The sequence below is a fragment of the Leucoraja erinacea genome, chromosome 8 (genome assembly GCF_028641065.1).
Source record: "Leucoraja erinacea ecotype New England chromosome 8, Leri_hhj_1, whole genome shotgun sequence".
Classification (NCBI taxonomy): Eukaryota; Metazoa; Chordata; class Chondrichthyes; order Rajiformes; family Rajidae; genus Leucoraja; species Leucoraja erinaceus.
Genome location: NC_073384.1, coordinates 34,593,424 through 34,609,805, shown reverse-complemented (window position 1 = coordinate 34,609,805; position 16,382 = coordinate 34,593,424). Strand labels below are relative to the sequence as shown.

At 40.5% G+C, this 16,382-nt stretch overlaps 1 protein-coding gene across 5 annotated transcripts in view; it reads right to left on the bottom strand.

Moving 5' to 3' along the window:
• prkn (parkin RBR E3 ubiquitin protein ligase) overlaps nt 1-16,382 on the bottom strand; it is a 702,314-nt gene that overhangs the window by 465,619 nt on the left and 220,313 nt on the right. For all 5 annotated transcript variants that reach the window (XM_055639426.1, XM_055639424.1, XM_055639422.1 and 2 more), the window contains 2 exons: nt 11,893-12,115; nt 1,858-1,976 (listed from right to left, as the gene is read on the bottom strand). In XM_055639426.1, coding sequence (XP_055495401.1) covers nt 1,858-1,976; nt 11,893-12,115 — 342 coding nt within the window. The remainder of the gene's footprint in view (nt 1-1,857; nt 1,977-11,892; nt 12,116-16,382) is intronic.

Below are 16,382 nucleotides of genomic sequence, written 5' to 3'. Positions count from 1 at the left end.
ATAGTCGGGTAGCAGTAATGTCAGTCAGGAAAACAATGTCACTTTAAATACTAACCCTTAGAATGGGCATTTGTGGAATATAAAACATGCCACCTTTTCAAATACGTCACATGGAATCTCGTCAAAGCCAAATTCTGCCAATTCTCGCAGCAGTCATTATGTTTGTATCTGCCTCAATAAAGGAATGTTTATTTTACCATTTACCAGGTAAATAATTGCAAATCTTTTGGCATTCTTCAAACTGAAACCTGCAAGTTTTTGTAAGAAAAAAGATGTGATAGATTTTTGTTTTATGGTGCTGACCAAGGAATTCAATGTAGTAAAATCCTTCAAGTGCCCACTTGGGCAAACAGATGGAGCCTGAATCGTAACCTTCCAGGAACTAGATCTGCAGGTGCACTAAATTGCTGAAAACAACTGCTTTTAACGAGGCATAATGCCTTGGGAATGATTTTGACAAGTTTTTAAATTGTAGTACCATTTCAAGCTGTGCTGGTTTAGAGGAATGGTACTTTGTCTGAAGTAGTTTGATACATCTGCAGAACTCCGAAGGACGCTTGTAAAAAAATTAATTTGTTTACTTAATACATCGAGTTACTTCTTTTCGGATCTGTAAGGGTGACAAATATCTTCCCTGCCAGTCACTGTCCCTGGATACCTTGGTTTGATTGTCATTTGGCAGTTAAGAAGGAATCTGCAGCAGCTTTTGCAATATGCAGACTTGGTCTTTTTTAATCTGAACAAATTCAAACGGTAGTCTTTATGAGCTGCAAGGGATGCCTACTACGCTTGAAATTAATTTTGAGACCTAAATTTAACTCTGAAAATATTAGATTGCAGGTGATAGAATTGCTATTTCAATTATAGATTGCAGCCACTTTAAATATCTCAACTACATTCACACTTATAATGCATCCCCAAGAAACAAATGAAAGTTGAAAACCAGAAGGAAATTAACCAACCCCCTTAAGCACACAAAACAAGATAGCTACACTCATAAGGCACAAAACCATTAGGTGTTGCACCATGTACTTTATAACATTGTGTCACTTCTGTCTTTGTCTTTCACGCTTTATTGACTTTGACAGATTGGCATTTGAGATTTTAGATAAAGCTAGTTTGTCACTATGCCACAAGCTGACACTTCTCCTCCATAACAGTCACCGGCAGAGCTGCCAGTATGTGCTTATTATGGCCAGAAAATAATGCAGCGTTTGTATTGTGAGGCCAGCGCATCACAAGCAGATTGGGTCACAGGATGCATTGTAAACTAAGACCCTCGTGAAGTGAGCCATTTCCTCAATGAGTCATTAGTCCGAGGATCACACAATGATGAGATGTTAAAACTATTTTTAAAACAGTGCATCAACACATGCAAGCTTGCTTGATAATCAACCCAGCCACCATTTTAAACACTTTATTTTCAAAAGGCTTGCGCTGAAATTTGAGTTATAATTTTTTTTAATGTGTGTATTATCTTGTTTTTTGTTTCTTATAAAATGTAGTTTACCTGTTTTAATACTTTCTCTCAAAAAATATTGTGCTTTGACAGCAGGCCAAGCTGAGGAATGTGGTTTAGCCCCAGTCCTCACTTATTCAGCCATTGTGTCGCTCGATCGACTTTTGATTCCATTCAATGTGGTAACTTCTCCTCCATGTTACCACTAAAAGAACAGGATACGATAAATCCAAAAGAAAATGTCAATGGGCAACACTGATCATTGACAAAACATTTTGAGCCAATTTGTTTTTAAAAGAGTGAAATAAACCTTCAAGAATTCTCATAGCATGTGACACGACAGCATCAAACATAACAACTTGAATCACCAATTATGCTAACAAAGTATTCTAGCTCACCATGGTTAAAGTCAACGTTCCATGCTGACAAGTACTGCAACGGACTCTGAGTTTTCCAGGCTGCACAGCCTTGCACACAGTCTTGCAATAGACATAAAAACTGTGGTAACGTCTTGAACCTGAAAGATAAAAGGTCATGTAATGAAAATATGGCCTTCATAGGAGTTCTACCAGCTAATTTGTTTCTAAATACAGTATCCTTTCATTGAATAAACAGCTTACATATCTCAGCAGTTTGCACCCCAGCGGTATGAACATTGACTTCTCTAATTTCAGGTAGTCCATACTTTCTTCTCCCCTTCTCAGCTCTCCCTCAGCCCTCTGCCTCCACCTCCTCCTTCCCCCCCCCCCCCCCCCCCCCACCCCACATCAGTCCTTTCTTCCCCCCCCCCCCCCACACACATTCTTCCTCCCCCCTTCACATCAGTCTGAAGAAGGGTTTCGACCCGAAACATTGCCTATTTCCTTCACTCCATAGATGCTGCCTCACCTGCTGAGTTTCTCCAGAATTTTTGTCTACCTACATATCTCAGCTGATACCTTGATACACACTGAGGGGTAGCTGTCCTGTTAGAAGTAGCATCTTTCAGGTAAGATGGTGAATTAAGGCTGTAAAATCGACAATGTTTGTCAGTTGTCAGGTAATTGACAATATTTGGAAAAGGACAGGGTGGTCTCCCCAATATTTTAAGCAGTATTGACCGACTTGTTAATAAGCAATTAGTTGTGACATTTTCTGCATTACAATAACTACATTTCAAAAAATGTAACACATTGCTTTTGCTTGAAGTCACACAGAGTGTGATCTAAATACATGTCATTTTACTTTCAGTGGAGCAGTTGATGAAAGCATTCATAATGGGGTGCGTTTTGCTGGCTAATGTCATGGAAGTCCTCAACTTACCTACTGATTTGGAAGTCTAGCATCAGAGTTTGTCTTGCTTAGATTCCTCGGCGCATTGATCACAATCTTCATGAGACAACACCAAACAAAATGCAGGATCAAGGGGCTGTCCCACTGCAGTGGCCTAATCTGCGAGTTTAGAAGAGTTTGCCATTGATTCAAACTCGCAGCATGGTCGACCGGTGGTCCTAGGAGGTCCTATGAGGTCACTGGAACTCTCCTTCATGCTCGAGGGAAGTTCCCGAATACTCGTGTCGCGGAAAATTTTTCAGCATGTTGAAAATATTTCTGCGAGTAAAATTTGGTCGGCATGGTTCTTTTTAACTCGTAGTGCAGTGGAGTGGGGTCGCTATTTAGTTGCAGGCAGTCGAGGGCAGCTGTAGGCAATCTCCTTCACTGACCGGGCATTATAATTGGCTCATTGGAGTTTTCAGGACCAAGGAAAACCGACCTGGTAGGTAAAATGCCCGCTAAACTTTATTATATTTCTTCAAAATGTCTCCCCCCTTCTCTCTCCTTCCCTCTCCTTCTCTCTCCCTCCCTCTCCCCTTCTCTCCACCCTCCCCCCCTCTAAAGCACTTACCGTGCACTGTGCAGCCGTCTTTAACCTTCCTCTTCATCGCGGGTGTGATTTTCAGACAGCGTTCCCCCGCTTTCCCTGGCCCCCGCCTTTGCGATGTGTTTGTGTGTGTGTGTGTATGGTCAGTCGATCCAGCTCACAGTTTCAACGCGGACAGTCGATCCAGCTCGAGTGTCAATAATGTAAATGTTGGCATGGGAGAGGACACTGATTTGTTCAACATAACACTTCCAAAACAAGCCTTTCTTCTGAGCTGTAGTATGGGAATAGATTACAAGGCGAATGCAGAAAAAGAACCAAAGATGTTGAAGAAATGCAACATATCACTGATTACTGGAAATTCCTGGCATACAATCATTTAAAGTGGAGGAAGAGCATTAAGGATGATATTGTGAACATTGGGTCCACTTGTCAGAGTTAAATTCTATTTGCCATTCCTTGGCCCACCTTCCCAACTGATCTAGATCCTGTTGGAAGCTTTCCCTCCTCGATGCCCACTTTACTACCAACTTGGGGATGGGGCCAGTGTATGCCTGGAACAGGGATTGTTGAATGTACCCAACAAAGAGGCAGGGATAACTGGGGCCCATGCAAGTGCCCATCCTATGCCTTTGATTTGGAGGAATCAAAGGAGAAGTTGTTAAGAGTGAGGACCAGCTCCCCTAGACAGAGCAGAGTGTTAGTAGAGGGAAATTGGCTGCTTCTGCGTTCAAGGAAGAAACGGAGGGCTTTAAGGCCTTCCTGGTGGTGGATTGAGGTGTTGAGTGACTGAATGTCCACAGTAAAGATGAGAGAGTGGACCAGGGGGGATAAGATGCAGTTGAGTACGTGGAAATTATTTCAGTGGAACAGGAGCAGGCAGAAATAATGGGTCTGCCAGGGCAATTGTGTTTATGGATTTTAGGGAGAAGTTCAAGTTCAAGTGAGTTTATTATCGTGTGTCTCAGATAATGAAATTCTTGCTTTGCTTCAGCACACAGAACATAGTAGGCATTTACTACAAAAGTAGGCATTTACCACAAAGTAGGCATTTACTACAAGGTAAAACCTGTAATGATATGGTTGGAGGCTGTGGCAGACAGCAGAAGTGATAATATCAGAAATGGTCTGTGAGATTATGGCCTGGTGCTCATTTGTGGGGTCATGGTCCAAGGATAAAGGGCCTGTCCCAGAAGCATGCAACTCCATGTGGCAAGCGCGACCTAAAGGGCCTGTCCCACGAGCAAGCAACTCCATGCGGCAAGCGCGACCTAACGTGGTCGCTTGAGCCATACGGCCTCGCGGGGCCAGTCCCACTTCGATCTCCGGAGCCGTATGGAGTTGTGCGGAGCTGGCCCCGACATCGCGCGGGGCTCCGAAAAACTGACCGTGTTCAAAAGTTCCGCGGGGCAACAGCCTGCCGGCCCGCAGCCACCTCGCCGCCGTATGCACCGCCTCGACGCCGTATGTCACGCGCGAACTTCCCGCGGACTTCGCTCGAATTTCATGTCACTTACTCAACCGCCACGCGGCCCCCGCTTCTGGTTTGGTCACGCTTGCCGCATGCAGTCGCATGCTCGTGGGACAGGCCCTTAAGTAGGAGGAGGTGGCCGAGAGCTGGCGCTGGCCTTGGCCCGGTAGAGGTCAGCCCACCAGTCCTTAATCAGTCCATGCTTATCTAAATGCTTGTTGATCCTGTCCCTTAGAATCCCTTCCATCTTTCCCACCGATGGCGTAAAGCTCACCAACCTACAGTTCCCTGGCTTGTCCTTGTTGCCCTTCTTAATATAATGCCACATTAGCAACCCTCCAGTCTCCAATTTCATCTGTGGCTAAAGATGATGCAAATATCTCTGCAAGGGTCTCTGCAATTTCCTCCCTAGCTTTCCAGAATATCTGATGATGCATTTAGTCAGGCCCAGGGGATCATTGTGCTTTAAACCTCCATTACCTCCTCTGGCCATTATATATGAACTAAAGCATAACAATTCCAATGCATTAATTCCTTTTCTTCCATGACCTTTTCCTCAATAAAAATAGATCATTTAATATCTCCCTCATCTCTTATGCCTCTAACAAAGATGGCCATACTGATCTTTAAGGTGACCTATTCTTTTCCTAACCACCCTTTTATCTCTTAATATATTTGTAATGTCAATGAATATTTCCTGGCAATTATTATTTGTCATCTATATATTTTATCAGCTTCATATCTTTCATCACCGTGTGCACCTCAAGGAATCTCAGGGTTCCTTTCTTGCTCCCAAAAGTGCTGAAATAATTTTATGTCACTGCATTTCATGACTCCGCCTCAGTTCATTTCTAGTTCCCTCATTGCTCTTGCGACAGTCTCTTTTATGAAAAGTCAACATTCCACTGTGCTGCAGGGAATTAAATTTGTAACCACTATAAATGTCTGCATAGGCTGAGGATGCAAGCTGTCAGATCTAAGTTAATGGAATTTAAATAACCACTGCCTTAAGAAGTGATGCATATCCTGACCTACCAGAATGCCCCATCTACAGGGACACACTGCTGAACTCCAAAAGGGAGGGATCAAATGGCTGTGGTCTGCAATTTGCATGAACAGCACAGTAACAATCAGGTAATTAGACATTTTACTGACAGTTAATTAAGACAAAAGTAGACAACCATTCCCAAAATGCAGCTCTATTAGCTAGCACATCCCTTCTGAATGAATCTTAAGGCTGGCCCATAAGGTGAAAATGCCATTATTCTCATCAGCACTTTAAAAATCAAGCAAAGGAGATTTTGTCCCTTGGTCTTTGAATACCATAAATTTGCCCATTTGTATTTTATATCCCCTAAACCGCATGTAAATCATCACACTTTAGAAAATGTTCCATTATGCTAATGTTTTACAAAAATCACTTGATCTTACATGAAGTCAAGAGGTCGTTTCCCAGGAATATTTTAGACTGAGTGCAATACAGGAAAAATATAATGAAGGTTACTCCGACATATGAAGGCAAAGAAGAAAAGCAGAAATCTTATGAGAATGGTATAGTTAATAAGTTTTTTTTTATGGCTATGGAAAGAAAATGTCATGAGGTAACGTCATGAATGCAATTTGCATAAAAATAATTAACTTATTTGGTTCAGAATACACAGGACCAGAATTATGGAGTCAGGAGATGGTACAGCACCAAAGGATGCTGCTCAATCCATTATGCCTATGCTATTTCTTTAAACCAGTGCCAAACCTTTGTTGTTTTTTCCATAGGACTGGAAATATTTACACTTCAAATATTTATTTATTTCCCTCTCACCATATTTGCTGGCAGTGCATTCAGAAATGTGGCATCTGATTGGATATTTTTTCTTCCTGATACAGACAGAAACATGTATTCCACCCTGCTTCCTGAAGTCGATGACTCCATCTGAGCCAGTCACTTTCCATGGGATCACTCTCAGGAAGGCGGTAACATTCATAACCATCACCTACTCCAGTACCATGTCTGTGGAAGATTCAGATGCTCTGAGCAGAACTTCTGCCATTTCTGTTCTTGCTTTTAATGACCCAGGGTACACATCGGCTAGACTGGATGACTTTTCCACCCTGAATGATGTCCATCATCCAAGTTTTCTTTTATTTACATTTAAAATGTGGACATCACTGGCAAGGACATCTGAATCATTCTGCGTGACAGCTCGACCAATTTAGACACATCCCTGCTGTTGATAAGGAGTTTGTTGTCTGATTGGACAGATGTACCTGTCGGTCCTCTCTGTCATTTTACATATTTGTGTATTCACCTGTGCTATTCAATGGCTACATACATCGGCTGGGAATTTATAATCACAAGCGGAAATCATCAGTGAGCAGTAGCCATCACATCTTTAAAGAAGTAATATGCTGTAATACTCTGAGGAACAGCTGAACATATAAGAGACCAAATTCCAAGATTTTCTGGCAATGCACACGTCTGGCAACAGAGAATAGACCACCTGTATCTACAGAGAGCCAGAGGATCCTTCAGGCACATGCTGAAGAGACAATGGTTAGTCGTGGCAAAGAAAAGTGGCAGGGGTATTGCTCCAAGGACATGGATGCAGAGAAAGAGTCAAGTCAAGTCAAGTCAAGTTTATTTGTCACATACACATACGAGATGTGCAGTGAAATGAAAGTGGCAATGCTCGCGGACTTTTGTGCAAAAGACAAACAACAAAACAACCAAACAAATTATAAACACAATCATAACACACATATTCTTTTACAACACACAATTTTCGCGGCGCTGCCACAACAGGGCCGCGCCATTTTTTTTTTTTTATCTAAGAACATGGCGATGCAGACTTCAACGGAGGTCAGGATGAGACCCATGTCACTGTCATACGAGCCATCAGCTCCTCTAGCTGCATGACTGTGCCGCCTCATTGAGGAAAGGCAAGATCAGTAAAACTGCGAGGTGTAAATGAGATGTTTGATGTCACTTAGAAACATAGAAATTAGGTGCAGGAGTAGGCCATTCGGCCCTTCGAGCCTGCACCGCCATCCAATATGATCATGGCTGATCATCCAACTCAGGATGACATGATCAGTAAACTTAGAACATAGAGTTGCACAGCTTCCATGATGACCATTTTGCCAATTTACACTAATCATATTTACCTGCAGTAGCTCTGTATTCTTTTAAGTCTTGCCTATTTAAGTGTCTGTCCAAATTTCTTAAAAGTAGTGACTGTATCTGACTTCATCACCTCTCTGGCAGCAAGTTCCAGATATCAGCCACTCTGTGTTTCTCCTTGGGTCCCCTTAAAACGCTTCCTCTCACCGTAAACCTATGCACTCTTATTTTTGATACCCCCTACCATAAGAAAATATTTTGACTTTCTACCTGATCTATGCCTCTCATAATTTTACAAAGTTTGATCAGGTCACCCTCTCAGTCTCCTTCAATGTAAAGAAAACAAACCCAGCCTATCCAATCTCTTAGTTGAATATCCATTTTTTCCAATTTCTGTTGGACCTCTTTCTTCTCCCCTCATTTTTTCTCTTACTCTTTCTGTTCCTTGTCTCACTGCTACTTCGCTTGCCACCAGATAGGTAGATTTAAAAGTTGTTCCAAATGTGCTGTTCCAAAAGGTTACATGGCACAGAACCATAAATGTTGATACCCACCCAAAATCACAAACTGCTAAGATCCACTGCCAGGAAGGCTGTGGAAACTTACCTGAGAAGATTCTTCCTCTATGGATTTGATAGAGACCTGCTGCACACATGTGAGCAAGTTCTGGACAAGAGTGTTGACCTGATCATGAGTAATTGAATTTGTTGTCCGGTAGCTGATATCGGATTTGCATTGATGCCTTAAATACAGGCTGAAACAAAGGACTGCCCCAGGATGAAAAATCATGATCACTCTCAAGTGAACTGGAATTAATCTTGCATGATGTGTGCCAGTGGTCATACATAAACTGCACACATGGGGAGTGGAATGCTGTTCACTTCATGAAAACAACCAAGTTCACATGAAGGGCATGCAGTGAATGTGCCTGCAGTCAACACTACCGTGCAGAGTTCTTATATTCATTTGTGTATCTGGACATCTCAGAAAAGCTGCAAATTATTGTTTACCCTAATTGCCCTTGAACTAATTGGTTTACAAGACCATATCAGCAGTGATACATTTACAATCCTTATAAAGCTTCACGTTCACTCCTCCTGTTGGTCTCTTAAAGCACCGAATGTCAGTGACATCTGCAAACTGCGAGGTGCTGCTTACATCTCTAAATATAGCCTGAAAGGGATTGAATGCCTTAAAAATGACTATAATCACCTTGACAGCCAAAGACAAAACTTTTATTTCCCCACTTGGTGGCAGACACTGATGTCACAAGAACATATGGTCATCCCATTACAGGAAGGATGTAGGTCTTAGGTCTTTATTCTCTGGAGCACAGAAGGTTAAGGGGGGACTTGATAGAGGTCTTTAAAATGATGAGAGGGATAGACAGAGTTGATGTGGACCAGCTTTGAAGATTGGCGTAACCGGCGTAAAATCACAGAGCTTTGAAATCTTCACGTACTCACTCATGTGACTACGAAGTAAAATAGTAAGATTAAACGAGAACTTACCAGTTTGAAGTTTGATCTTGATTTTATGAGGAGTTACGATGAGCGATTACGTGCCCACCGCTCCCACCCTCATACTATCAAGGTCATATGGGAGTTCTAGTTTGTTCACAATCTTACTATTCTCAGGTCTTCTTTTTATCTGTAATTTAACACCGCTGCTTTGAAGATTGACACACACGCATGTAATCGCTCATCGTGACTCCTCATAAAATCAAGATCAAACTTCAAACTGGTAAGTTCTCGTTTAATCTTACTATTCTACTGACTACTGTTGATTGGATCTCCCTGCAAATCGGGAGGATAAGTCACATTAAAAAAAAACGTTGTTGTAATGTTTTTAATTTAAATTGTTTTAGGTTCCATTATTCTTATTACATTTTATTTCCTTACTTCAATTTTATTTAATAGTTCAATATTTATTTAAAACTTTTATTTAAATGTTCAATAACTTTAAATGTCTGAAACTATTAAAAACCACCCCAGTTTAAAAAAAATATATAGCTGGCAAAGCTTCTCCAGCTTTTAAATGTTCTCAGGGATGTTTTGGGATTGGAATATCCTCACTATCCAGTCAAGGTCTGGCTGCTGGTCAGAGTGTGTCCTGACTCCAGATAAAGAAGCTCAGAGATAGAAACTCTGCACCTGGATGAGCTAAGAGCAAACATGATGGTGTGATGCAAGACTATTCTAGGCAAGGAAGCTGGGCTGGCAAGGTCTACGCCAATATTTGGAATGGAATATGGAATACTTTATTGTCACAAGTGAAATATGGTGTTTGCATACCCGAGGTATGCAAATAGTCGCCACATATACGGCGCTGACAAAGTTACAAAGTATCCACGCCAGGTACCCCCTTGTTGCCCCCCACCTCCCTCTCACCCCTCCCCTTCCCTCACGGTGGTCCCCCTACTCCGGGTCCTCCATTGTTCTTCCCCCTCCCTCAAGGCAGTCCACCAAGGCCGAGTCCTCCATTGTTCTTCTCCCACCCCCCTTCATCGTGGTTCCCCTGCAGCGACATCGGGTCGACCCACGAGACTTCATTGCCATACCGCGAGGCTCCGTCAGATATTTAAACCAGGTGCTGTCTTTCATACTGCAGGAGTCATTTAACAATGCTATGTTTCTCAGAATTTAGTAAGCCTTGCACCTGAATGGAGGTACGCACTCACAGATCCAGTGGGTTCTATATAGACAAGATATACCTCTTCCCACCCTGTCTCCTCAAGCAAGCTGTTGTAATCTCTTCCTGACGCATGGTCAGCTGACTTTCCCCTTGACTTTGTGAACCATGATCACTGGATCACATCTCCAAAATTTACATCCCCCGCTATCGCTGTGATTTTCAGAAGCAGTTAGGTGACGGACATTCAGGTTTGTAGCTGTTTGTTGGGACATACTGTAATTCTATGGTTCTGGTTTTAAGGATAAAATACATTTGGACGTTAATTGAATATATTCATGCAAACACTCTTCCTGTTAAGTTGTCGTTAAACCTGGAAATGAATGGTAATGTTCCTTGTAATTTGAAGGTTATTCTCACACTGTTGTGATACTCAGACAGCCAATGGGTCTCCTTTGGGAATTGGAACTACAGTACTTCAGTTGAAATCTATTGTAAATAGAGTGAACAAGGTTATACTACTTAAATAAGAGTTAGCGATGATAAGTTTGGACATGTAAAGAAGATTAGTTTAGATAACTAGATCAAGCCTGCACCTGTTAAGACAATCGTTGAAGGCATTGCAGATTTCCACTCCAATTTCAGAACAATCTGCAGGACAGAAGCTGACTGCTGGGAGGTAAAAATTGCAATGTATTGTATTCAGTCATCTTTAACAGTGTGCACAAATTACATAGTAAAACAGATCTAATGTTTAAATTGAAAACCTTCGGGATTCTGTACCCATTTTAAAATCAACAAAAAGTTTTACTTTGCATGGTTGGCAGAGAACAGAAATGCATTTATATCCCAAATGAATCTTCCAGGTTTAAATCAGTTACCTTTTTAAATCTCAATGGCATATAGAAAATCCGTAGCAATTCCTTAAAAATGCCTCTTTTTACTTCTGCTGCTAGTTGTATTAGAGAAAGACAGTGCTGCGTTTCCATAATATAATTTGCAGCCTCAGAAACTCTCAACGTGCTACAGCCAACGTTTGAAGTGTGATCACAGTTAAATTGTAATTGTGGAAATGTGGCAGCCAAATCACACATAGCAAGATCACAAGTGCAATTGTGAATTAAATGACTAGATAATTTGTTTTCAATGCCAGTTATAGGCTATTTATCAGAACACTGGTGATGATTCTCTTGTACCCTCTTGAAGTTAATGTTGTTCAAGTTAAAATATTTAATTTCACTTTGCTTTCACTACAAATAAAACATATGAAAAAGAAGAATCTTTTAATCTATAGGATCGATTGAGTGTATTCAATGTATTACTGAAAAATAAAAACGCTTTAAGGCTTTTACCTGCATTTTCAGGATGTCTATTACCACCTTGGACTTCATTCCCCAGCATAACAGTAAGATCAGTAGAAAGTCTTGGAACCACAGATGCGCTGCGGTCTAGTTGACGTAAGTGGACCATTTTGTTTTCATGATATTTAGAGCTTGAATCACCCACTGCTTGTCTAGTCGGTTGAGATGTGCACTGTACCACATGAACTGTGCTTTGCTGGACCAGATCGCAGTTCTACAGGCAGATAAAGAGAACTAATCAGGGTTGTGAATGAAGAGGACAATAAATAAACAATGAGATCCATCAATAGTAATGAACACCATCTTTTTTTAAAGTCAGTATTCAGAATAATTCAAACACCCTATCCAACATTAATGTTGGAGCGTCTTCACATTGCAGCAGTTCAAAATGAGGGCTCACTACTGCGATCTCAATGGGAATTAGTGATGGGCAATAAATGGTGACTTATTCGGCAACATTCATGTACAGAAAAATGAATAAATAAATAAGAGTAACTTCATGGACAAATCTGGATATCACTGTTTTCAACCACATGCACATTATTTTAGCATGAAATAAATCATGAAGTGCTAGTCTTGAATCTAGCAGAATGTCTGTGAAATTAGGGCCCAGTATCTTACAGGTGAACTTCCCTCTTTTGTTTTTTTCAAAAAAATCAAAAACTTCTTTCTATTTTTTTTCCGACCAAGATAACGTAACCACATGGTCATCAATCACTTTCTTCAGTTTAAGGTTTAGCTGTGTCCTGAACATTTAAGTTCTATCTATACAGCTTTTACTAATTGTCACTTGAAGATTTCCACTCCCTCTCATTCATGCATCCGAATATGTAAGATTCAAACCCTGAATAAAACAGGTGTAGGGACACATTTGAACTCTTACATCTAGCAAATACTTTCATGCAATCATAAGTAAAGAGGGAGACTATTCATTGCCATTGTCGGCCCGATAAATGAATTACCCAAATGCTCCGACGTTTCCGATTAATTTACCATTAGCTAAGCAATGTTTCTCCTTTTTAAGGTTATATCCAAATTCCCTTTGAATTTCTTCATCCATTCTTTCCAAGCAAGCAGATCACAACAACTTACTGCACTTAAAATCCTCAACTTGACCATTGCATTTCTTGGCAAGTATGACGCAACTGGTTCATCTCACCTTAATTCAAGTGCAGGTAATGAAGAAGTAACAAATATGTAATTTGTCTAATCTACTAAAAAACATATAATGGGCTTACCAAGAGGGAAAGAACAGGCAGAATTAGGGGTTAAGTAACTGAGAGGATCGTTAGCTGGTTTAAGATAGGAAGCAGAGTGCAGGTGGTGTTTCAGAGTTGATGGTAAGTGTTGTCCCTCAGGGAAATCAACACTGCAGAAGATTGCAACAAATTACTTTAATTAATGTGAATGGATGTATAATTGGGAAATTAATTTCAACTCAAGTAGATATAAAGTATTACACTGATAAGGAAATGATTTCATATATTATTTGGAAGATATGAATCGAAGAGAGTTGGAGAAACAAAGAGATCATGAGGTATAAATGGCAAATACAAAATACTAGAATCATTCAACAATATCATTCAAAAAACATAAGAACTTAAAATAACTTTCTACTTAATTTATACTGAACATTGCAGTATTGAACCAATTTATACTGAATAATCTGCATGAACACATCTTAGAAAGGAAGTAGAAGCATTGAGGGATGCAAAAATTATTACTTTTTAAAGCCTGCAGGTGTGCGTTTTCACACTTCAGTGCCTCTTGTCTAATGGGAGAGGGATGAAGAAGGAGTGACAGGGGTGATACTTGTTCTTGATTATGCTGGTGGCTTTGCCAAGTTTAAATGGAATCAATGGATGGGAGGTTGGTTTGTGCAATGGTCTGGGCTGCGTCCACAATTCTCTGCAATTTCTTGCGGTCTTGGATGGAGCTGTTCCCAAACCCTGCTGTGCTGCATCCCAATAAAATGCTTTCTACAGCGCATCTGTAGAAGTTGGTGAGAGTTGTTGGAGACATGCTGAACTTCCTAAGCCTTCTAAGGAAGTAGAGGATATTGCCTCGATATGGTGTATTCAATATTTGTACACAAAAAGGTGTCAGTATGCACTCAAAGCATTTCTTGACAAAATTGCGGATGACTGAGGTAGCCTCTTTCAGGCTGGACGAAGTGGTCCTGAACACGGTCTTGCCTTAAATTGAGGCTTTTTGAGTTACAGAAGGTTTTTTAATTGGATACAGTGAACAAAACAAGATGGAGGTAAATCAAATTTCAACTTCAGAAATAACTACTTTGTCCAGAGACTGATGAGAATGGGAACAGAGGAGACAATTAGGCTGCAAGTATTTAAGGAGAAAGTATGAAAAGAAGAAGGGAATAAAATGTTATGCTGATTGAGTTAGGCAGAAAGAGAAGATACATGAAGAACAAATTACTTTGCTGAATGGTCATATTCTGAGCCGTAATTCTACCAGAATGCTTCATCGGTTAAACAATCAATTTATTTTTTGTTTTAACTACTCAAAGCTTGGCTTCCCTTCTCTCTCCACCTGAAATTTCTCTTCATTGATAACATTCTGCTAAATCTCATCTACACCTTCAGAAAGATCTTGGTGACATTCCTAAGCTGTTTTGCCAAGAAGTGAATCCAACTAGGTTGAGGTTGGCTTCAGTGGCCTGAAGCAAAATTTAGTATGTTTAATTAAAATGAACTAAGTTCACACTCCATTTGAGATCCTAGGAGTTTAGAAAATAGCAGAGGAATTTTTCACAACATCCGTAGTTATCTTCAAGAAACATTGTTATATTTATAATGCTTTTAATATACTAAAACATCACAACAATGTTTTTATTTGTTCTTTGTGGGAGCTCGATGTAGGCATGATGGTTGCCATGTTTTTGAGATCACTACAATGATTACATTTGAAAAATACTCCATTGGTCACAAGTACTCTGAGTCATTCTGAGATTGAGATAGGTCCAATAACATTTGCTGTGGGGCTATCTGTGGTCCATCTGAAACATTGCCTGTCCATTCCCTTCACAGATGCTGCCTGACCTACTGAGTTCTCCAGCACTTTGTGTATGGTGGTAGGTCTTAATAACTGCTATAATGGAAGTTGCCTTGAAATAGATGATTTTTGCCATAGGCAATAGAAAGAATCAGAATTACTGACTCAAGCCAAATGCCAAAAATGCATCATAAAGGAGAGAGAATATCAGTTCCTCAAAATGGTACACACAACAAATGGAGTTAAACAAACCCCAAAAAACATTGCAACTAATACAAATGCACATAAATTTCAAGAAGGAACCAAGAAGCTCTCGGGCTAATCTGAAACATAAAAATGCTCTCAATGCTTGTAGTTCAGAAAATGTACTGTTAAATTGAGAGAGCCACTATGAAAGAAGTTGAATACCACAATAGGTCGCAATTTCATGAAGCCATGAGTGGTGGGCACCAAGACAACCTACAACGCTCTGGATTCACTAGCCTATGACCGCTCACAAGACAATATGCCAACACAGAAAATCCATGATCAGCAGTCATGTATTGCTGTAAGAAATTCCAAGCCTATAACTATAAAGGATAGTTTATAGGAGAGATGTTCAATAATCTCTGGAGCAAGAAAATTTGAATAGAGCATGAACGGTCACTGATGAAGGTTCAGATTGCACTCAGAAACAAATAAAGGAAGTGGCACCTTGCCTGTTCCCACAGGAGATGAGCAAGATCAGAAACACATCAACAAAGATGAGGAATTGCAAGTGTTTCCTCAGCAAGTGATTCAATAATCATCTGAAAAGGTGAAACAAACATTGTGCAATAATGGTCATCATAGATAGGCTTTCGCTGGAAGATAGTGTTCTACTGGTTGGATCTGGAATCAAAGAAAATGGATGCAAGGAGAATGACATTACAAGGTCCTTGATGGGAACATGCATTTTCGAAATGCAAAGTGAGCATTAGATTATCTACAGTGCATTCAGAAAGTATTCAGACCCTTTCACTTTTTCCACATTTTGTTACGTTACAGCCTTATTCTAAAATGGATTAAATTCTTTTTTATTAATCATCAATCTACACACAATACCCCATAATAAAAAAGCGAATACATTTGTTAAGAAATTTTTGTAAAGTAATTAAAAAAGAAATAACTGAAATATCACATTTACACAAGTATTCAGACCCTTTACTCAGTTTACTCAGTTGAGGCACCTTTGGCAGCGATTACAGCCTCAAGTCCTCTTGGGTATGACGCTACATGCTTGGCACACCTGTATTTGGGTAATTTCTCCCATTCTTCTCTGCAGATCCTCTCAAGCTCTGTCAGGTTGGATGGGAAGCGTAGATGCACAGCTATTTGCAGGTCCCTCCAGAGATGTTCGCTCGGGTTCAAATCCGGGCTCTGGCTGGACCACTCAAGGACATTCACAGACTTGTCACAAAGCCACTCATTGTCTTGTTGGAAGGTGA